General features: G+C 34.0%; 1 protein-coding gene across 4 annotated transcripts; it reads left to right on the plus strand.

Moving 5' to 3' along the window:
- Positions 1-1,471: 1,471 nt before the first annotated feature.
- On the plus strand, positions 1,472-18,231 carry LOC136970303 (zinc finger protein 595-like). Of its 4 annotated transcripts, none has more exons than XM_067264715.1 (8): positions 1,472-1,545; positions 6,641-6,707; positions 10,700-12,109; positions 12,315-12,391; positions 14,182-14,343; positions 15,362-15,529; positions 16,911-17,106; positions 17,177-18,231. In XM_067264715.1, exons 7-8 carry the CDS (start codon positions 17,061-17,063, stop codon positions 18,070-18,072), a joined length of 942 nt encoding a protein of 313 aa, XP_067120816.1. In that variant the 5' UTR covers positions 1,472-1,545; positions 6,641-6,707; positions 10,700-12,109; positions 12,315-12,391; positions 14,182-14,343; positions 15,362-15,529; positions 16,911-17,060; the 3' UTR covers positions 18,073-18,231. The 4 variants fall into 4 exon arrangements, with proteins under 4 accessions (XP_067120816.1, XP_067120818.1, XP_067120820.1 ...); XM_067264717.1 differs by having other exon boundaries at positions 10,700-11,996; XM_067264719.1 differs by lacking the exon at positions 1,472-1,545 and adding an exon at positions 1,650-2,345.
- Positions 18,232-25,299: the final 7,068 nt, after the last annotated feature.

Below are 25,299 nucleotides of genomic sequence, written 5' to 3' on the forward strand. Positions count from 1 at the left end.
GAGAACGATTCCTAGCAACTCACGCAGGGTTATTATTTTTTTTTTTAACTCTTTCCGCCCTGTGGGCACTAAGAGGGCCTCTTTTAGAAGGCCCATTATGGGTTCGGCCAAGCCCACAATGGGGCGACCGGGTGGTGAGGGACGGGGCCCTACATATCCGAACGGACCACCCCCCGAAAAATTCCTGGGGATTATTCGACCCGTTCGGATTCGATCCCGGGTCCCCCAGAGCGGTAGGCTGCCACCTTGACCGCTCGGCCATCCGGCCGTCAAATAGTGACAGCAGCACCCGGTATTCCCAGGTCGTCTCCGTCCCAAGTACTGACCGGGCCGACGCCTGTGGGCACTAAGAGGGCTTCTTTTAGTAGGCCCATTATGGGTTCGGCCAGGCCCACAATGGGGCGACCGGGTGGTGAGGGACGAGGCCCGACATGTGGTTAAATCGTTGGATGAAAAATACGTTTGTTTCATTTCTTATGGATCCAATTCAATAAAAGAAGTTTCCTCTTTATATTTTATCAAATCATTATCTTTTAAATCGGCTGCAAAGCCAGTAAAATTCCTTTCTTCCACGTTGATGTAATAAAGTGATCAAACGGGGTAACGTGAAATCAGCAACCAATATGGCGGACGATTGTTTTGTTGGGCGGAGCGATGACGTTATATCACGTGACTTCACCCCCTTTATTCAACTGACTGGTGTACTCGAAACCAAACGATGTTCTTCAAGAACTGTAAAATTTAATGCGTTGAATGAATCAACATACTAATAAATTTCATTTCATTAATAAAACAATTTTCTGAAATATGTATATGTTAATTTTATTTGAAACTTAAATTCATGCATAAAAAGTTTTAAAATTTATTTCATTCGGACGTGGAGTTTTCCGAGTTTTCTCCACGTCTGGTAACGCCTTAATAGGGACATTTACTCTTAAAAAGATCCTCCATAGGCAGATCGCCCAAGCGTTGAGTTGCCGTAACTTAATAAACAAACTTTACATCCTGGCATCACGAGTATATCTTTTAATTTCCCGTAGAATAAAAATTTATCTGCTAACAGTGTCAAAGAATCATCTGAATTTTTTTGTTTTCATTGTTGTTGTTATTATTTCATTTATTCTCTCCGCCTACGGAGACATTTTTATACCCATCGTTGATATGGCCAGGTCCTGCCACAACGGAGGATGTCGGGTAACGAGGAAAGAGGCCCTCGAACACCTTCCGAAAAATACTCGGTGGCATCCCTCCCGGACGCGATCCCGGACCCCCAGGGGAGTAGGCCGACGCCACGCCATCCAGCGCAACTAATTCATTTTATTATTATATTATACTTTTATGTACATATTTTTTAACAGACCTCGAAGAGAGACTTTCTTTTAGAAAGAAAATCAGCATACATTAATTACGTTGACGGAATTTTAAATAAATAAATAAATGTCGCGACGTAATCAATTTTAATTGACAGGCTGGCAACGTCAGGCGTACTTTCTTTAAAATTGTGCTGAACGAGGTACTTGTTGCCAGAACTTCCGTTTAGATCAGGTGCCAATAATTTTAATTTATTTACTTTTAAATACTTATATACATAAATAATACAGAAGTATGACGTTACGCCTTTCGTCTTTTAAAATTTATTTATTTATTTACATTTCCAAATATTCGATGGAGCGCCACTCTTGAGGCCGTAGTTATTCACGCTCGGTGGATTTTTCTCCGTTTCCGTTGTCAGAATTTCCTAACTTTTCGCGTTGAAACTGTAAATTCGCAAATTTCCGTCGGCAGAACCCTACCGATTTTTGTGTCGACCGTGTTCAATATCGACAAAATCAATGGCAGGTAATGACAGCTTCCACTCGAGGATCAATATAAATAATCTGTTGTACCTGACGTTCGTTATCTCCATTTTACGTCACTGTCATTCTTCCAATAAACAATCGTAAAGGTTATACGTCATAGAGAGAAAACTTACTTCGGTTTATCTGTGTTTTATCGTTAACATTTAAAAGAAAAAATTTCTTAATTTACAATTCAAAATTTCTTTCGTTTTCCTGCTACGTACGAGGAAACGACACCAAATCCGACCTGTCCGAAAGATACGTCCACGCACGAAACCGGGTGCTGGGACCGACGTGCCAGAGAGACGTCTCGCCGGTAAATGTCTGCACCTAGATTGCTTTACGGACGTCTGTCTACTCTTCAAGGTTTGGATTCCGATGCAGCTTGTGTTTTTGAATGCAGATGCTCGTTGGAAAGGCCGGGATCATTCGGAATGTCCTCGGCGTTTTGCGGTCTCTCCGAGGTGCGAAATGTGGAGAAAAGGAATGTTCTACTTGCCGCGAAAGGTGTTTCTGTCTCGATCGTTGTTTACTTCTCTAAATACTTCATTTGTCGATAAAACTTTTGCATTCAAAATTGTTGCGTTACGTTATTTTTACAGTTTAGTAGCTTTTCACCCGTTCTGTGATGGCACCCCAATTTTTGTGCATTGATGTGTCTTTTTAAGGTCTTTGGATAGATGAGGTTCGGTGTTGTAGCCTTTGTCCCTGACTGAGTGGCATCCTTTTCTTGTTTGTATAAAGCAGATTATTATAAAATCTCTTTGAAAAAATTTAATATTTTTATTCGGTTTGTATCGATTTTATGAATTGAAAACTTAACTCTGACACATTGTCTTGTAAAGCGGCTTTAATACAGCCAGATAAGCAAGCCGATGACGTACTCTGTTTCATATTGAACAGACTATACTGTTGCTTTGCTTATCCGGCAGTATTAACGTCACTTAACCAGGCAATGTGTGCATTGTTTTTGTAAATTGCTGTAAACAAAGAATTGTTCTAGACCAACTTATTTAAACATTCTAGAATTATTGTGAAATTACAATACAGAACAATTAAATTTTTTTGTGATCCTTAGTTATAAGTTTCTTATTTATTGAGGCAACCTCTTTTGACTGCTTAATAAATAAATACAAAACAATCCTTTGGTTACAAGACGTCTGACATTTGATAGCAGACAAATGCTTTAGCTCTTAGCTTTAATTCTTTATTATTACTATTTTAACTTTTAAATTGGGTTAAAGTTTACCTTTGTAGCCCCAATGGCCATGCTTCCGACTGTTCGTGCTCCCAATGGACTCTTCCCAGAGGGGAGCTGCCTGCCACCGATTGTTTAATGTCACTAGTTATTGATTCACAGTAGTTCTTGAAAGAAAAGAAAAAAAAAGGAAATGTCTACTAAAAATGTAGTTAACCTAACCTAACTGAATCGCCACCATTGGGACTACCTAGGTAAACTTTAACCTTAAATTGGTTCATTCTAAGGAAAAAAATCCAAAGTCGAAAAAGGTCTCGAATATTCCTTTGTTATCTAATATATTTCCTGTAACCAGGGAATTGTTTAATGTTTTTAAATTAACAGAGAAGTCAAAAGAGAATGATTCAACAAATAAAATGATTAATATATATTTTTCCCTGTGTCAGAATTTTATTATTATTCCACAAATATTTAAATGAGTTTAAAAAATTTTTATTTGTAAAAAACTAAAATAGTCCAAAGAGAGAAATTTATGTGTATTTGCAGTGTGAGATTATCAGACGATGGATTAAACATAATGATGTTAACACACATCAAAAACCAGTCCCGTAGTGGTTACCAGCAGACTCTGCAACAAAGACGGACGATGCTCTCATACCTTCCTGTACATAATATCACTGCCACTTAGAATAATACTGCATAGAACTGAGAGCTGAGAAAGTATAACAACATGACCAAAGTAGAAATGACTCTGATCCAGCTAACAAGCAGATTCATCAAGTTGATTGGGAAGTTTTTTGACACTTCTACAAGATTCTCATAAAAAGCAAAGGTGAAATGCTCTTCCATCAGTAGGAAAAGTAACCTTGCAGAAGTGAATTGTGAAGTTATGCCTAATGTATTTGTAGATGTAGTGTGACTCGTATTCTGCAGAAGTTTACTCACATACCTAGTATGAGAAGTGACATCCCTTGTAAAAGGTGGAGAAAATGACAGGCATTTATAGAAAAACTAATATCAATAATGTCTAATAAGTCAGTTTAATGGTGTTTATTAAAAGTGTTTACTTGTGATCATCGACTCAAACGTTTTTGACATGAACAAAAATGTCTTTAGAAAACAATTGTAGAACTAAAACAAAATGTAGCATGCCTTGCTAAATCAAAACATCAATAATGAAGGTATATTTTATAAAATTAAACAAATTATAAAAAGTGTATATGATCTCACTTATAACAGGCAACATCCTCTAACGAAAAAATGAGCTAAAACACAGTGGTAATTAAGAATTTATATATGAATAAGCAATAAAACAAACACACACAAATATCAAAAATATTCAGCAGGCAAAACAATACTTCAATTCATAAACCGAAACCATTTTAATTGGTTTATATTTGTTGGTATTTGTGTGTTTGTTTAATTACTAGCTGTTTATTGATTTATGAACAACCAATAATCTGTCAGACAATACATGGGATGGTTGATAGGTCTGTGTTTTGTTAATAGTGAATAGAGACTTGTTTTAGTAAAGCTAAATTTTCTCCAGTATGATGCATAACTTCTGCTATTATGTATTTTACAAGCTATCTTTCTGATCTTTAGTAATAGAATTCAGATTATCTAGTTGGACTTGTATCTTTATAGTGAATTAAGTAAAAATCAGCCCATTACTAGTCATTGCCTTCTGGAATCTTTAGATCTAAATATATTTCATTCTATTATCTACTGGGTTCTTTAACAACAATGTTTTAGCCACTCCAAAATATCAAAACTTCCTCTGATCCCAAGGCACAATCAGGAATGCTTAGCATTCACCTGGTACAATCTCTGTTAGGATACCAATTTTAATGTGTGAGTTTATTTAGTCAAAAAGTGATTTTTCTCTGGTTGTCTCAAATGGCTTGTACTAGTATGTGGTTGGATATTATTACATTTCGCTTTTCCATGTGTGAAGCATTGACACTACGGAGAAGCTGTTATTTCAGTCACTGCAATGGAAAATGTCAGCTAAGGCTGTTGACTTAAAGTGTAACAACAGGACTTGTCAGGAGCAAGTATTTCTCCCATGGATCAAGTGCTAGATTTTTAAGTAAAACTTATTATGAAATAATTATGATTATATCACAAAAATAGCAATGTCTGTCTGTCTAAAGACTTTACAATGAAGTATTGATATGAATAGCTATTGTATACATAGAAGAACATGGTAATAGAGCTTCTGTACATTATCTATTTCATAGCATTTGTATTGTTTTTCTAAATTGCTACTTAACAAAAGTTATCTCAGAAACATAAATAATTTAAACAAATAGAATTTGCTGTACTCTGCCAATATCCTTCTATGGATTTTAGCTGCTCTGCAACTCTCCACAACAAGAAACAGCACATCAATTAGTTTTGGGTCAGTTTATTTCTGGATTCAGTATTGTGGCAGCTCTCGTTTTCTTTCCAGTATACTGCAAATCCACGTGCCAGATTAACACACTATTTGTAAATGTAAATCATATAATTGAACAATTTCAACTATATAATGTTCTAAAATATGCATGCAACAATTAGACTTCTTGGCACCACCTCTCCTGACTTTTGACGCAAGCCAATACTGTTTTGCTAGAAATTAACGACAAAAGCATAAGAAGGTAGGATTATCATCCAAAAAAAATTAATCATCTGCTTAAAATTACTGAAAGAAAAAGCATTATTAATCATTCTGTTTTGATTATTTTAAAATTTATGACAAAAGTAATTTTTTGCATTAGTTGCAGTCATAGTTGCACCATGTTTCGTGAAATTAATAAGAATCATTCTTGAACATTTCAAAAGATTGTCACCATCACCTTTTCTATTCTTATCACCATCTTCTTAACCTTTTTGCATGTTGGTGAATTCTAATGTTTTCATGCTGTTTTTTCCATTTTCGTCCCTAGTGAAATGTAGTGCATCTAAAACCTCATTGCCAATGTGCAACATAAAGGTGTTGTTGAGGTTAGCAAGATGGCTATTTTGTCAGACTTCTGTTGGTTGAACAGTTGCTATGAAACCAACCTGGTGCATACTTTCCAAAAGCTCAAATGTTTATGGACAGTGCCATGTGGGATATTAAAGTGAATTTGTAAATCATGTGACTTATCTGTTCTTCTACACCATTTCATTAATCAGGTGTTGATGGACAATCACTCCTCTGTAATTCACATTTGTTTGACCATTTGCCAGTTGACATCACCATTTCTGACTTGTTGGATGTAATACAAGTCAGAAATGCTCAATACAAAGAAACAGTTTATTTGTGGATGTATACAGCTTCTGTTTTTCTGCCCACGAATATCAGATTAGTGCACATAGTTGGAATCACTCATCATTGTGCATCACATACGTTGCCCTTTGACCATGCATTCAGTATTTTTGATTTATTCTCTTTTCTTTCTTCTAAATAGGGTACAATTTTAACTTACTTCATATACTAGTTATTTGATTTTATATTCTATTGAAAGTTGCTTTCTTTTCTTTTGTTTTTTCATTTAATAATAATAAATTTTTTGTTAAAATTGTCTTTTATTTCTTACATGTTTTTTTAATGTATAAATGAAAATGTATTTTTCAGACAGACAAAATGAAGAATGAATGTAGAATATGAAGTGCCTAACAGTTTACATTCTCTGAATAAAAATGTATCCTTTTATATATTCTAAAGTTATATAATAGCAATATATTTAATTACTTGTTTAACTCTCCATTCTCTGGCAATAAGAGGGTCTTTATCTGTACCTGTCGTGGGTTTGGCCAGGCCCACACTGAAAGCAACTGGATGAAAGGAATGGGGCATGACATTGTGTTGTTTTTCAACTAATCAGATTCAATTCTAGATCCTCCGGTAGGGTGGGATGATGCCGTAACTGCTTTGGCCATCCAGCTTTCAATACAATTTTCCAAAATGAATGTTACCATTTTAAATTATTGTAATTATTTTAATGATTATCCAAGAAGTATGCAATATACACCAATCAATGGAGTTACCATTCAAGTTTCATCTACCATTTGCAAACATCTTTTTGTCTACTGCCACTACAAAGTTTCTGTAAACAAAAATGGTTGCTCTACAACAGAGAAGATATTTTTCATTTTGCAGTGCACATAGTTGGAATCACTCATCATTGTGCATCACAAGTCATCTGCAGCAGTGGTAGAATCTTGGCTACCATGGAAACAGTGACAATGGATGTGCCACAGCAAGCATAGGAAGAATTTGAGTATCAGTTTGATGTGTACTCTGTGACAGAGTGTGCACATTGAGAAATTATAATGAAACTGACGGTTTTGTGACATGTATGTTAGAACATTCTCAAATAGTAATTAGCATAATTACAATAATTTCAGAAAGTAGCATTCTTTAAAAGACCCTTTATTTAAGTACTATATCATCATTAAAATGTGATTTATTGATTTAATTTAAATGATTTAAAAACAAAATCATTTAGGAAACACAATATAAAAATGTTTAGAAAATAAATTTTCTATAAATGGTAATATACAAGGACCCTAGCAGATGAATGAAAAGAGAATAGGAAGTAACTCATTCACTAAACAAGTGTATTATACATAAAAAGCTGTTTGTTTGTTATTTAAAGTACATTGGTGCCTCATACTTCGAATTTAATTCATTCTAGGAGGCCATTTGAACTCTGCATTGTTCAAAGTCTGAATCAATTTTTTTCTGTTAGAAATAATATAAATTTAATTAATCCATTTCTAGACACTAAACCCAGTTCCCATTTCAATAAACTTAAAACAGCAAATATGTGTAATTTAATGTAAAAATTACATAATTAAATGTGTTAATAGTAAATTAAAACACAAAAACAATAAATGAAATATGTAAATACTGCATAATAAAAATGAAAATTGCATTTACTATTCACATACCAACAATTTTGGCATTTTAAATGTGATCACCAGATAACAATGTACCACTTTCATACTTTTGATAAGTTCCTTGTACTCTTGTTTAGAAGTCTACGCTTTGAGTTCAATTTTTTCACTGCATACACAACTTGAACTCTGAAGTGTTCAAGTACAAGGTACCACTGTAAATCAGTTTTTTGTGTTAATGTTAATAAGTGTAATTAGCTGTTACATAATTAATATGGATTAATTTTAATGCTGTTTGTTGCTATTATGTTCAGAAGTCTTAATTTTTTAATGAGCAAGTCAAATACAAAAGATATTTTTCTGTGTACAACATAAAAATCTAAGGGACTTGTTTGATGGTATGTTTTTATATTGAATTACCTTTATTGAATGCATTATTTTTGGTTCAGTAGCGAGCGTAATTCAGTCGAGTTAAGCCCACTTAAAATGTGCGGAGAACTATTTTAAAATTTTAATAATAAATCATATTAAATAAACATCACGAAACCGATAAATTTCTAAAGCTATTTAATTAGAAATTTCTAATTAAGTATAATTGCGAAAAAATAGCCCGATGTAATCCAGTGATCGTTTGGCTTTACAAATCATATTAAAATTAACTAAAAATTTATCAGTTAATTATAATTTAATAAGTTTAATAAGCATTAGATCATAATTATCATAATTACAATTAACTTTGATTTGAATTTATTATCATTATTATTATGGGGGTGTATGCTCAGAATGTTAAAGCATAGCCACAGAATACTAACTCTTTTAACATGGCTAGCTCATTTTACTTTCCCGACTGTTATGTGTACATAACAAGGAAAAGTATTGGAATTGTGTCAAATTTGACCCTCTGAGTTTTTCGCAAATCTCACATTTTGAAATCTCCTGAACCCATATAAGGCAAAAAAAAGTTGTTTTGGTATCTATTTTGCTTAATATCTCAGAATAGAGTAAAGATTAAGAAATGAAATTTGGCATGATGGCTTGTACATAAGGGGCATTGATGCTATTAAATTTTGGTGGTGAAAGATCAAGAAGGTGGGGAGATAGAGGGGGGAGTTGTGTATCTCGAGATGAATGGGACTCGATAAAGATTTTATTCATTATTAACATTTACGTTCCTTTATAAAACACACTTCTACCCTCAAAATTAAGCTTTTTGTCATTATATAAGAATTAAAAATAAAAAAAATATTTTATAACAAAATCTCATAACAGATGGCATCATACACAATTTAATTTATTTATTATGATTAATAGCATAAAAGTTTTTTAAGATAAAAGCGAGGTTGAGGCCGAAGTTTTAAATGCAAAAATGTGTACGTTGGACGTTCGGCACCGCTTTCCTGTAAGCCTAGAAGTTTGGAATGTTGAACATGATTCCACTGACTTTCCAAACACCATTGTCAAACTTCTAGGCTTACAGGAAAGCAGCGTTGAACGTCCAACGTACACGTTTTTGCGTTTAAAACTTTAGCCTCAACCTCACTAAACTCTCGTAACCTGGGAAAGTTACTCAGCTTGTTGCTAGATTTCTTGTAAATACAGTAGAGCATCGATTATCTGAATTCGGCTCCCACTGAACTCTTGCTTGCCCACTCCTGACATAGTATATTAGTATATCCCATGTTGAAATTTTTCTCCGTTGCATGTCGCTTCACGTTGAATTTTCGTTGATGTTAAGCATAACGAAAATTTTTATAACAATAATTGTGTCTATTGTATCATTAAAAATTATTTCTTTATTTTGTACAAACAAAATAAATATATTGAAAAATATAAAAACAAAAAATATATACTTTAGAAGTTAATCTAGTATCAAAAACATTTGATTCAGTGCGACACAGTTCGACTGGAAAGCTCTCAGTTAACCGATGTTTTGGTTGATCGGTGTTTGGATAATCAATGCTCTACTGTAGTTCATACAGGAATGTATGTTCCAGAAGTGCTCTCTATTGGCAACTATTTTAGAAATGGGTGGCAAAACTTGGTATTGCTTTGGGTGCAATACCATTGCTCCAGTAGTGCTCTTTTAGTGTGCTATTATTGAATATATTGGTGTTTAAAATTTCCTGACTTTATGGTGCACATTTAAAACTTTTGTTTCCTTTATTGTGATGTGTAATGTTGTAATTACAGTAGAGCATTGATTATCCGATCCCCGATCAACTGTCACATCGGTTAACCGACCGCGTTCTAGTTGGCAAATTCAAATGTCCGCTAGTGATGTGACGCTACAATATTTGGCTGTGTCTTGGCTACTTTAATATTATTTTTGTTAAATTTTTGCGTGTTTTAGCTGGCAACACTGGCTCGACCATGAAAGGGAGGCCAGTATTTAAACCATGCTTAATTTTTTATTTTGTCTTTATTTTGTGGAAAATAAAGAAATCATTTTTAACGATACAATAACGACGATTATTATTTTAAAAAATTTTGTTAGGCTTAACATCGATGAAAATTCAACGCGAAGTAGGTAAATAGCGATATACTAATATACTAATTACATGGGATATACTAATAATGTATTTTTTCATACTTTTCGGTTATCCGTTTTTTCAGTTATCTGACCAACTGCAGTCCCCAATTGAGTCGGATAATCGATGCTCTACTGTAGAAGTATTTTTGTGAGAATTTATTATATAATTTTATCTAAAATGTTAATTTTTTCAGTGTTAATTGAGATCATAAGTTATAAAAGAAATAATATACATTTATATCATTTTTCTTTAACATGATACAGAAAATATTGCAAGAAAGAAAATTTTCTCGAATATAAACAAGAAATTTAAAAGAAAACATACCTTTTTTTTTTTTTCCTTAACTTTTTTATAGTTTAAATTAGCATGATTTAGTCTATAAGTTGCTATAAAAAATAAATTTTTTTCAGTACCTGTAATCAGTGTAATGTTTCTTGTGTGTTTAAAAATACAATGATCATTTCTAGGTGTAAAGTATAACTCTCTTTGTTTTTTGAAATGAATTATTTCAGATTACTTCGACATATTCAATTCGAGCAACGAAATGAAGAGTGTAAAGTCGATAAGATTTTATAATTTAACAAGACTTCAGTTTGAAATTATCTCTTTTGAGTAGGCCTACTTCTTGTGTTGGGTAGGCGTTCGAGCACGCACACGAATGAGGCATGGTGAGGCCGTGCGGAATTCCTCGTTTTGCCTCAGGCTGGAGGTGCCAATGCATCAAACGTCAAGGCAGATATTTGGCATTGCTCTATACCTTCAAATGTCTGCTGAAACACGACAATGCCGAGCACGAATTCTCTTTGACGGATCGATGATGTTCTGCTCGGCCCGAGATAGTTTGCCACACCACGGACTGACATTCACGCTCGTGTGACATTACCATATCTCATTTGGGTGTGTACCAAATTGCTTACCAGATGTTTTATGTAAAATTTTTATTGGTTTATGATATATTTAAAATTATAACATTGCAGAAGAAGTGCGTGACGTTGACAAATTCAAAAAATAATGATTTAAATCTACTTGAGCTGTGTAAAATCATGATTAGAAATATGAGTGTGGTTCTATGGTTATATTATGGAATCTTAGTGTATTTAGTATATTTCAAATTTTTATACGTCTCTAGTAGATTTTATACAGGCATATATATTAATTATTTAACATAATTATTTTTCAGTGTTGTTAAAAAAAATTAATATATGTTACTTATAACAATCTATATAATTAAATAGATTTTAATGGTCATTCATTTATTTAAAATATTAAATCTAAGTTAAAAATATTAAAGAAAACTTAGAAATTATTGTATATTTGTGTGACTTTTATTGCTTCTTTTTAATAAAATTGAAAATAGAACAAACTGCCGTCTTTACGGAGATATTTTTTTTAAATTTTTCGAAATGAAAGGTATGTCGTAAAGTTTTTATAATTGACAAAATAACAAAGTTTGTCAGAATTTCATACAATTTATTTATTTTTTCTTCCAGATAAATACTTTCGGAAATCCAAGCAAGAATAGCGAAAATTATCGAAATAAATTTACAGCCACTTCTTACTGTTAATATAATATTTTATAAATGAATAAATTAAATAATTATAATATAAAAATAGCAATAATATATATATATACTACATCAATATTATTTTAATAATTACTCATATTAAAGAAGGTAAACGTTTAATAATTCGGTTCAAAGAAAAAAAAAAATATATATATAAATATATTAGTGATATAAAATTTTTATTTCATTAAATTATGTCATAGATATTTTTTCAGGTAATATTTTGAATGAAAATTGTTATAATGAATATTTTTATATTTAAAACTTTTAGGAATATATAAACAAATCAATTTTAAATTATGTTATGATTTAGAATTTCAGTCAAAGTCTACGAATGAAACTGGACAGAATGATTCTCAAATTATTAACTTTAGTGATGGGACTTCCCAGGTAAATAATTTAAATTTATTATATAAATTTTTGTCTATTTCTTTTATTTTAAAAAGTCATCAGTTAATATAAATAATTTCATGTAAGTGTATAAAATTTATATACTTATGTGAAAGGCTGAGCTTTACTGGTCTAACTTTCTCTCCAATGTCAAAATTGAGTTAATGGTACCGTATTTTCATGTATTAGATGTACAGGGTATTCCAAAAAGAATTCTACCATTTTAAATTATGTAATTGTGTTAATTATTACCCAGGAAGTATGTGATGTATACCAATTGATAGAATAAACCTTGAGTTTTGTTTCCTGTCTGCATTTAAACATCTTTGTTTGCTGCCTCTAGGAAATGCCATAAACAAAAATGGCCACTCCACAATAAAGAAAGCATTGTGTGTTCTGCAGTTTTCAGAGTCGGAATTGCTCGTGGTGGATTACTTCGAAATTATCTGCGAGTAAGAATTTGAGAACTGCAGAACACACAATGCTTTCTCTGTTGTGGAGTGGCCATTTTTGTTTATGGCATTTTCTAAAGGCATCTGTTTGATATAGTTTTGCACCTATCTGTATATAATTACTGTACAATGCATTAGTGTACTTCTCACGTAATAACATAATTATAGTAATTTAGAATGGTAGCATTCTTTTTAGAAGATTTTAAAAAGTTGAAATTTTAATATCAATTTTTCCATAAATATTAACAAACAATTTGTCACATTCTTGACACACAACAAAATGACATATCATATACATATAGCTATACCAAACACTCACTATATTAAATATATACATTGAAAAAATTAGTAAATATTCAGAATTTTCCATGAAATAAAGCTCCTGTGAAGAATGGATAAGGTATTTATACCAGTAATCCTTGCACGAGCATAAACCACGTATACTATATGAAAGTCTAGAAACAGTAGGGTTTCACAACTGCACATACATTACATGGAGAGCTGCCATATTAAAAATTTGTCATAGTTCAGAAATTCTTAAATACATAGACAAACAGCATATGACATAATGATAGATTATTCTGTAGTTAGGTCTTGACCTTGGTCCAGCATAACATTAGATACCAGTATAAGCCAAATAGGAAACAATCCACAAATTACATTATCATTTATATCCTGATTATAGGGCATCCAAAAACTTACTGTGCAGTGAGAAATTTGTAATTACATTAAAGTTATACTGACAGCATTGCATATGAGACCTGTAAATTGTACGTCCCATGTACCAGAACATTTGTGAGCATTGTTTGCTCACAGATGTTCTGGTTTTTGGAAAACTTCTTTGGTGATCACATAATCTCCCATGAATCTGGCCCATTAGTTCTCAGTCCCTTGATTTTGGGCGTCTGGGGGACATTTTCAGCATTTGCTTGTAGGAGAAATTGCAATGATGTACATAAAATTTTATTTAAACCTTTTCCATTGCACAGTAACTTTTCAGACACCCTATATATTGTTAATTTTAGTTCATAAAAAGTTTTCATAAAAATAAAGTTTAACTATTTATTTATTGATTTTTTAAAAAATATTTGTAATTCAATTTAACATTTTTTTTTAGAGACATTTTACTGTTTCTTTCCTAGAATCAACTTATGTATTTCAGGATTTTATTCTTTTATAGCTATGTATTTTTCATCTGTTAATCTAGACTTATCGTACTGTGTCATGTGATAAGTCCAGAATAAAATCCTAAAAATAAAAGATTAGGCTATAAGAATAATGACATAATTATTTATTTCAGTTTATATGTTATAATCAAATGTTTATACTAACTTTTAGAATGAAGAAAATAAACACATTCAGCTTTCTATTTCTGATTTTCTCGAAAACCTCGATGGCACATCAAGCACTCAGGAATTGTCTATTTCTATATCTAATGTTCAGAGTGTCGCAGATTTTGATTCTCTTAAGAATTGTTCTACTGCTTCACTACAAGAAAAGGTAAAAAGTAATAATAATAATTTATAAACAATTCTACTAAAACCCAATACATTGTATTACCAAAGCCAATCATAATTTATTAATATTATAGCCGTTATTTAGCCCGATAGCATACGGCAGTAGTAGGCTTTGGTAATAATAATTTATTCTGCTTCCTTGTAAAAAATAAATTTTGTTTTCCATAGATTATTCGTAATGTTTCAGTTACTATTATTGCATTAAAAAACCATTTTATTTAATTGAAATCGGTTCCTTCAAAAACATCTTAACAGAATTTTACTGTATATACATCATGCTATATACTAAATTATTTATGGTATTAATAGATTTCCTGTAAAGCAATCAATGCAAATGATAAACTTCTTATAAATAGTTTTTACCGTATGAAAATATAATAACTAAAGTGTACTGAGTAATTCAAAAGTGTAAACCAAAAATAAGCAAGGTCTTCCAAAAAGAATCCTATGATTTTAAATTATTTTAACTATGTTAATTATTATCTAAAAACATCAGCACTGGAAAACTGTCCAAGTTTCACATTTGTCCATTACAGTTTCTCAGCACATGCTCCTTGTGTCACAAGGTGCACATCCAACCAATACTCAGATTCTTCCTACACTATATCATCACTCCTCCCATGGCAGCCATAATTCTACAGCTCCTTCAGGTTTCTCATGTTGTACAGTGATCAGTAGTTCTGACTGTGAACTGCAGAATACAAAACGCCTTCTCTGTTGCAGAGGTATTTTCATTTTACAGCACTTCATAAGAGTAATAGACAACAAGACCTTTGAATGCAGACTTTCATCTACTGTCAGACTGTTACTCTATCGATTGGCATATGTCACATGCTTCTCGGATAACAATTAACATAATTACAGTAATTTTAAAATGGTAGCATTCATTTTGGAAGATCCTGTATAATTAGTTATATTAAATATTATTCTGAATTAATTGAATTATATAGATAACTATTTGTAGTATTTCTATATCACTTAGTAAATTATTTCATTTTCAGAATGATGAGTTTACTTGTGATTCCGACCTAATTCAAAACTTAATAGATAACTTTGCAACAGATCATTCAAATACATTAAAAATTACCAAAATTTCTGAAGGCGACGGACTGTTTGGACCAAATAACAATACTGTTATATGTAATATTGAAGAGGAAATCAAGAAGGAGGTAATTACATATTTTGAAAAAACTAATTTATATCCTTTACATTTACAGTAGAGCATCGATTAACTGACCACGTTCTAGTCAGCAAATTCAAATGTCCACTAGTGATGTGGCGCTACAATATTTGGTTATGTCTTGGCTACTTTAATATTATTTTTGTTAAATTTTTGCATGTTTTAGCTGGCAGCACTGGCTCGACCATGAAAGGGAGGCTAGTATTTAAACCAGGCCTAATACACTATACTAATAATGTATTTTTTCATACTTTTCAGTTATCCGACCAACCCCAGTCCCCAATTAAGTCAGATAATCGATGTTCTACTGTATTTTTAAAAATATTACTTGAAATACATTAATTTACAATTCCAACAATATATTTATACACAGAAAAGGACAATTTAAAAATAAGTTCACAAGATATTTAATCCTTATTCTAACAGAAGTAATATATACAGAGTATCGCTGAACTTTGTTATAATGATCACAGTTATAACAAATTCAGTTATTGCAAGAAATCATTTTGTTTTTAATCAAAACATATTTTTATATAAGTATTTAGAGTTATAACAAATTTAATTCATGGATATAAATAATAAGAAATTTTGTCCTGGGTAATATATTTAATGAGTTTATCACCCGTAAACCTTCTAATAAGCTGTTGTGAAACTGTTAAAAGTGAACTCATTTTTCAGTGTTTTTACCTGAATGATAAATGTGCTGCTTTTTAATATTATTTGTCTATATTCAATGAAACTCACAGTATACACTATATTGATCCGTAGTGAATTCTTAATATGAAGCTAAACAAAATTAGTATTTGACAATATCTATGAATAGTTTTATTAAATTTATTAAAATTAAAATTGATTCTATTGAAACCGTGTTGTAATTTGTGTTATGGGTATACTGGCACAATGAAGTGACTGTGAAGTGACAATGAAGTGACATTCGACACTTGGCTGGTTTTTCATCGTTTTATTCAGTTAGTACGCCATTTACAGATGCATTTCGGGCGTTTGCCCCTCCTCAGCTAACTCAAAATAAATCACGTACCCACAAACAGCAGGTAACGGATTGACAGGTAACAACAAGTACCTGTCAATAGAGGTTGTACAACAAGTACCTGTCAATCCATTACCTGCTGTTTGTGGGTATGTGATTTATTTTGAGTTAGCTGAGGAGGGGCAAACGCCCAAAACGCATCTGTAAATGGCGTACTAACTGAATAAAACAATGAAAAGCCAGCCATGTGTTGAATGAAAGTCACTTCATTGTGCCAGTATACCATAACAAAAATTAAAATTGTTTATTTTTTGTTCTATTAAATATACATATATACATGAGATTTTGGATAAGTTTTCTAAACTTTTTGCATTTTAAAAAGATACTTAGTGATGAGGAACAGACTTTTGACAACGGATTTGATTCCGGAGAAGATTCAATAGTTGAAATTGATTCAAGAGGAGGAGAGCAAACTGAGATAATTCCAGATCAATCTTCCATAACTATTTCTGAAAGATTCCCTCAAGACTTGATGACTTTTACCAACGAAGACCCTTCGGCAGAAATCGTAGATATAGGTAATATTTTTTAAATTTCAAATTGTGTTGCTTTATTTCATAAATTCATTGGAAATCTTTTTTAATGTAGAACCTGAAAACCGCAGTGAATCAGTCAAGTTATTTATGTGCTACACTTGTAAAACAGGATTTATACATTATTATGAATTTAAGAAGCATATTCTTACTCACGATACATTAAAACCATTCAGTTGTGATATCTGCAAGAAAAAATTTACTCGAAAAAATCATCTGAAAGATCACTCGCGGCTTCATACCGGATACAAACCATTTAAATGCGAAAGTTGTAACCAGAGTTTTAGATGGAAAATACAGTTAACCACCCATTTGCGAAATCATGAAGAAGATAAAGGAAATTTCAAGAGGCTGCAGCAGGCTTATTTAAGAGACAAACCATTTGGATGTGGCTCCTGTCATAAAAGATTTGTAAGGAAGGAAAATCTGAAAGAACACGTTAGAATTCATACAGGTCAGAAACCATACAAGTGTGAATTTTGCAATCAAAGTTTCATGTGGAAAAATCGACTGAAGACACATCAGAGGACCCACATGGAAGAAAATCTATTCAAATGTAAGATTTGTCAGATGGTATTCAACGAGATCGAGAGTCTGAAAGAACACGTAAACGTTCATGTCGAAAAAGAAACGTATACTTGCAATATTTGCAACGAAATCTTTACGCTAGAAGAGGATATGAGGAACCATCTTGAAACTCATTCGAAACGTTTCAAATGTGATGTCTGCGATAAAAGATTTACACACAAAGGTAATCTCTCTAAGCACGTGAAAATGCACACCGACGAACAGTTGTTTAAATGCGAGATCTGTAATCGGAAATTCAATTATAAGTGCAACTTGAAGAAACACGAGCTAATCCACAACCGAAGCAGATCGAGTAAAGACAATGTCCGCATAACACGAAATTTAGCAAGAAAACAGTTAGATTCTAATTTAGATACCATATAACTTAATTATTTCAGTAATTATGTTTATTTCAGAGCATTAACCATTGATGATCGTTATAGAAAATTGAAATTAATGAAGTTAAACACTGTAAACAAATTTTCAAATACTTTAATATAATTGTGTGTGCGGTATACATGCATAATGTTTTTTTACATGAACTTACACTCAAAATAATAAGTGTAATCGTGTATTTAATTTGAATTTAAACTAAAAATCTAATTATAATTTTTTATTACAATAGATTATAACTTATTCCTTTAACGTGTTTAACTTCATTAACAAAAGCTGTATTTTCGTTGACATCTGGACAATTAGAAGTACTTGTCTTTAACATTTTTATAAAAAAAAAATTGTGTATGAAGAATTTAAAATTGTCTGGTTTTTAAAAAGAAACCTTGTGGTAGATGTATTTTAGTGAATATTAAAATTGTAAACCCAAAAATTTCATTATTATTTTTTGTTTTTTTATACATATTTGTTGATACTTTATGTAAAATTTTACATTCTTGAATCGGACATACACAGGTTGTCCGATAAGTCATGCATGTAAGCAAAGTAGCCATTTGGTGCAATTGCCAACTCCATGCGCACTAAGATTTGGATGGGTGATTCGATCATTTCACACATTGCAAGATGGAACAATTAGGATATCAAAGAAGTAATGGATGCTTCACATGGAATTAGTTACTCATAACATAGTCAAGATTGCCATAAGTATGTTTTTTTAACTCTTTCCGCCCTGTGGGCACTAAGAGGGCCTCTTTTAGAAAGGCCCATTATGGGTTCGGCCAGGCCCACAATGGGGCAACCGGGTGGTGAGGGACGGGGCCCGACATATCCGAACGGACCCACCCTCCGAAAAATTCCTGAGGATTATTCGACCCTGATCAGATTCGATCCCGGGTCCCCCAGAGCGGTAAGCTGCCACCTTGACCGCTCGGCCATCCAGCCGTCCGCCATAAGTATGTCATTGCAGTTTGGTTTATGGCCAACACGACACACTGTCAGCTGCAGATCCAGTCTTAAAGTTGGATCTATTTGGAAATGCTTACCAGTTCAACTGCTGAGACTGAGTATCACCAATCATTACCTATAAAGTTTTCGGTGATTACTGGTTTCCAACAGACTGCAATTTTCAAGGGTGGGCTAGACCAGTGGCGAATGATGACATCCCCACTATGGACTAACCAATGAGTAAATTTCCAGACAGATCCCTTAGTGACCAGTCATCCCATGATGTTATGAAGTTGGTGCTCATGCTGGGCATTTGTGGTCAAACTTTCCACCTCGTTGAGCGTTAGGATGATCTCAATACATTGTCTTGCATCAATATTAGCATGAAATGATAAATTTCATTATAGTTTGCCTAAGATTTGTTATGGGATTCACTAGAATCAATTACAATATCAATAAAAAGATCATTGATACACAGTATCAAGCAATGATCTTTATATTGTTACTATATAGTTTCAAAATAGTATTAATACACCTGGAAGAGCAAATCAATGAAATGATTTTTAAGAAAATTAAATTCTTGTCATTTATGTAATGTGTTTATATTAAGTTTGAAAAGAAATGACCCAAGTGGTTAAGGCGTCAACTTATCGTTCCGGAGGATTCGGATTCGAATCCGGGCAGAGAAAAATCCGAGAAACCTCATAGGCGGTTCGTCAAGGATAGATCAGGCACCATCCTGGCCGAATTTACGATATTTATGATAAATGTTACCATAACGCCCACAGAGGGCCAAATTTTATCGGCAATTCTTCATTTTGATTATAATTGAATATTAGATTTAATAGTTAATTTTTGGCAATATTATCAAAGTTTTAATATATTTAATTTAAAAATATTAACTGGACAATTATTTTAAAATTAAAATGATAAAATATTTGTAAGCGCGCATCTATTTAAAACGCGACGTGTTAAGGCTTTTTCTAATTTTTATAATCCTTTTCGGTTAATTTGCACCTAGGTAGTCCAAGATGGTGGCCTAACCGCTTGCGACTGTTGGAAGCGAGACGCGATGCCGACGATCCCGACGGCGACTGTTGCGAGCGAGACGCGATCACGTGACCACCTCGGAAAAACGCCGACGCCTAACTAACCGTCCGTTGCATGTAAAAACTAGTACTACTATTACTAAGTATACGAAAAAAAAAAAAAAAAAAAAAAACATTTTTCTCACGTTTCCGAAGGCTGTCATTTTCCTTTCTTTTTTGTCAACGACGACGTGCTGACCGGTTTTCGACTCGTCTTAGGACGCTTCTTTTCTCTTCTTCATCCGTTTGACATTTACACTTGTACTTTCTATTCCCTTTGTTTCCGTTTCCTCCTTTTTCTTTCAGGGTTCTGGGGCGTCGGGCACAGACGGCGGTTCCTTCCGGAAATACGGGGATCTTACCCGATCCAGGATATATATAACTTAAATGTTTCGCGAAAAGTTCGAAGCGTTTTCCGGGCCGTAGTTGGTCCCATTTGAACAACTTCTTGTACATGAACATCAGTGGCGTGCCGTGACATTTGATGATAGGGAAGCTGTGTTTCTGTAAGAAGCCGACTTACAGGGGCAATCAATTAATTGCGCGTTAGGGCCCGTTCGTATTCGTTTGTTCGATAAACCAGTAAAAACCGTATACTTATTTAAATGTATTTTTAATAGATTATCTGACGTACTTAATAAATAAGAAAGTTCAATATAATTACCTCCGTTATTAGATTCAATAAATTCCCTATGCCCTCTTTTTTTTTTAACTCTTTCCGCCCTGTGGGCACTAAGAGGGCCTCTTTTAGTAGGCCCATTATGGGTTCGGCCAGGCCCACAATGGGGCGACCGGGTGGTGAGGGACGGGGCCCGACATATCCGAACGGACCACCCCCGAAAAATTCCTGGGGATTATTCAACCCGTTCGGATTCGATCCCGGGTCCCCAGAGCGGTAGGCTGCCACCTTGACCGCTCGGCCATCCGGCCGCTTCCCTATGCCCTCTAAATACCAATTCTTGCTTTGAGAAAAAACATATAACATCTATTAATTTAGATATATCTATTAATCGTAATTATCTTGTTATAATTTTCAATATTTATTTTATATTGTCTACCAATGTTAATTTCTATTCTATTTTGATTTCCAAATTGCTTCAATTTTACGAAAGAATCGTCATTCGTCATAAATTTTATTGTCAAAATGTCAAAATTTTTTTTGTTGACGTATTTATATTTAATTTAGGCATTGGTCTTTCTCTTTTAATAATGTTTTTCTTTTTCGTTATATGGTCTTGAGCCAAAACGTTTTTAAAATAAATTTTTGAATTACTAGCCACGATATAAGGGCTAAAATTTCTTCAATTGTATGAATATACTTTTAAAGAAACTTATAATTAAATATAACTTTGTGAAGAAACGTACATAAAAATAACAAAATATTTTCTACTTTTTAAATCTTAAAACAATCCACTTACAAGTTAGTGAAATAGCTCCCTACGAGTGGCTAATGAATGGAATTAGAGACGGTCCAGGTAGGTGTGTGCGTGCCAAATCCCGAGGGTTCCGATATTCGGTCAATGTCAAATGCCTCTTTTGTCGCATCACTAGTATATATCAAAGGACGTGACAGGGTTGTTGTATATTTTAAACGTTTCTCACCATAGCTGTAAAAATCTAAATATGTTAAACTTAACAGGTTGTCCGTCGTTCGTTTTCTAACTAATTCGTTTTAGGATCGAGTGTTCACGGAAATTTCCAAAATTTACAACTTTTCGGTCACTCTCATTGAACTGGAAAAATTTCTGTCTTTATTACATCTAATATTATGAAGAGATCAGACCCCACTGTACTCGGCAAGAGATTGGTTCGGTTAAGCTTCTGTTTAAGTAAAATTTCGGCTCTTTCATCGGGGTTTTATTTATGTTTCTATTTTCCTAATCGCTTAATTATTTAACTACTTCTTAAGTAGAAATAAGTCGAAACCAGTTACTTTGTACTTGAATATCTGTAGTCTTGGGAAAGAAGTGGAAAGAAATTTTTATGACAACCGATACATAAATCGTAAATTTAAGGAAAATAAATTCTAGAGCTTTTTTTTGTACCATTGTACGTTTCATTTATTAAATTTGGTTGTAAAAGACGCTGCCAAAATAACAGTTAATTTTTTTAACACTGTCCTAGAATTGTACACGTTTTTTTCTGCATTCCCTTACAGATGGGATATACTAAATCGTAATATCACCAGTTTAACATTGAAATCCGTAAGTAATATAAGATGGGAGAGCAGAATAAACGCAGAATAAATATCAATGGATTTTTTTTAAAACTCCTGTCAACTATACAGAACTATCACAAAAACATGCCAGTAAACTCCTATCGGTTTGGTTAAGTTATAAATCTAGTCTAGGGTAGGCAACCTTTTTTTTATAACATGGGCCAGAATAAATTTTACGTTTTTTCCGCGGGCCGTAGTAGTCAATTGACGCCTTCTTGTGACTCGTAATTTTTTAGTCTGCAAATATGAAATAAATAAATAAAAAGTTAATTACTACGTTTATTTCTCTTATCGTTTTCGAAAATTACAAAGAATTAAAAAAATAACTATTAATTAGTTATTTTTCCAATTTAATAATCTATTAAAGATCTCGCGGACCGGATAGAAACTTTTCGCCAGCCGTAGCTGGCCCGCGGGCCGGGGGTTGCCCGCCGTTGATCTAGTCTGCTCGTGATTCACATAATCGGGCGAGGGCGGCCGAATATTTAGCAGGCAGGCGGCTAACAGCCCACAACCGGTCCGGGATATAAAATTAGAAACTTTGTGTGTGAAGCATCCACCAGCTAAACCGGACGACGTTGGTGCTCTGTAAAGCGCATGCGCCAATGCCTATAATCTGGCTGCTCGGAAGTTAACGGGCGGGCGGCTAACAGCTGAGAACCGGTCCGGGATATAAAATTAGATGCTTTATGCGTGTGTTGCTTTCTCCAGCTAAACCGGGTGAGGTTGGTGCTCTGTAAACCGCATGTGCCAATGTCTATATGATCTGGCTGATTGGAAACTGAACCGGTTTCTACACTCCTTCCGCCACCGATTTATTCGAATATACAATAGCAATCTTATCGTTTTTTTCACATGTAGTATAGAAATTTGTAAAAGATACATAATGCACTTATAATAAAATATTAATTTTAATTAATGCAAAGTACGTTAAAATATGAAAATTTATATTTTATAAAATACAAGGGAAGGTCATTGAAAGGCGGAATCGGCGCTTCCAATGACGGCACGCCACTGATGAACATGTACATAAATCCTCGGTGTAATGTTTGGGCAAATGCTTCCTGTTTTTTAACACTCCCCATAACCGTTCTATCTTCTGAGTGTGTACTACGCCGGTTTGAGGGTCCACGAAATTCTTCGAATGATTCGCCGTCTTGTGAACTATTTCCACACCTTCCAGGTCGTCTATTGATTGTAACCTCTCCACTCGTCGGTAAAAACCGTGCTTCCAGATTTGACGAATTTCGAAATTATCCAATTCAACGTTTCCTCGCTCCTGTCGTTGACCTTACAAACAAAACATGCGAGGTTATCCTCGCGACACACACTCCGCCGACTACCCATCTCGTGCCCTTCAGTTTGCGACCCTTTTCGTATTTACGTCTGGCTATCACGGTCTCGTCGATTTCCACGGTTCTGCCGGGTCCTCTTATTTTAAACGACGAAACATTCTCCACGGCTATCATCAATACTAGACGGAAGTAGTTAGCCCAATCGACAGACGTGTGTGACTACTGATAGAGCACGCAAAGGCCGCGTTCTTTAGCGTGCATTCCAAGCACAGCATGTGCCATACGAAGGAAAACACTTTGCCCCAAGAAATGCGTTCGCACTTACCCCTGAAGGTACCTTCAAAAGCGGAAAAGTTCTTTTTACAATAGGCGCATCTCATCGCCACGGAGTTCCTGTCGGCACGGTACACCAACTTCGACACACGGGAACAAGCGGTACAAGCGGCCTCGACGTGTCGCAAACCTAGTTTTACAGCCAATTTCACGTCGGACGGAATTCTCTCGTCCATCCCCAAATCGTTAAATTTGCTTCCAAGCAATTCAAAAAACATTAGCGAATCACACTTAGTCCAGAATTCTTCCGAAATTATCACTTCGGTCGACAATATTATTCTCGGGTTTTTTTTTCTTTCTAAATTTCGAAAAAAAACAAAAATAAACCAAATGCAAAATGTCAGGAATAAACCTCGATACGAAAGGAGAAAAAAAAGAGGGGCAAGATTCTAGGACCGAATGACGCGGTGGGGAGGGGGGGCAAATCGTCGACCTCCCTGGGGGAGCAAAAATGTCAAAGGAACCATACCTGTATATGTGCGCGTTCGCGAGATATAGCCCTCGAAAGTTGCGCCTACGTTATGCGGGTTCGCGAGCAAAAAAGCCGGGTCACGTGACCCAATATTTTTTTTACGATTTTACGGGAGTCCCGTCGCTTGCCGTTAAAATTGCCTTTAGTAGACGTTTCCCCCATTTTTTTACTTCGTTCAAGAACTACCGTGAATCGATCACTAGTTTAGCACATGGCGGCGTGTGGTGGCGCCCGTACGAGAGGTCAGTCGGGCCGCCATGTTCGCTGCCATATAGTCATTTTGGGGGGCCTATATCTCGCGAAGGCGCGCTCGTACACCCATGGTTCATTAGACTTTTTTGTTCCTATCAGTATGTTCTACAGTTCTGTTAAAGTCTCAACCGCGTCATTCGGACCTAGAATTGTGCCAAAAGGGGCAGGTACCGTAAAAAAAGTAGTAGGAAAATTCTAGAGATTAAAAAAAAAACGTCTCGCATACGCCACGACCAAGCGAAAGGAAACGAAAATTTCCATAATTTTACCGCAAGGGAAAAATCGACGACGAACGAAGCGATTTGCATACAAAAATAGCCAGATTTCGAAAAACGCCCTCTACAGTCGCCAGCGCCGAGATTTCCGAACGGGTCACGGGTTACGTGATCGCGTCTCGCTTGCAACAGTCGCCGTCGGGAGCGTCGGCAGTCGCAACCGTTCAGGCCGCCATCTTGGACTACCTAGGTGCATTTTAACCTAATTTTCTTTTCCTTTACAAAATAATAATTTTATTTGTATTTTAAGTAATAATTTAAAAATTAAAACAAATATTTAAAAGAAAAAATTTCGAAACGATGATAAAATTTAAATTTTTCATATACACTTACGACGTAA

Source organism: Centruroides vittatus, unplaced genomic scaffold, assembly GCF_030686945.1.
Source record: "Centruroides vittatus isolate TY-2023 unplaced genomic scaffold, ASM3068694v2 contig_1916, whole genome shotgun sequence".
Taxonomy (NCBI): domain Eukaryota; kingdom Metazoa; phylum Arthropoda; class Arachnida; order Scorpiones; family Buthidae; genus Centruroides; species Centruroides vittatus.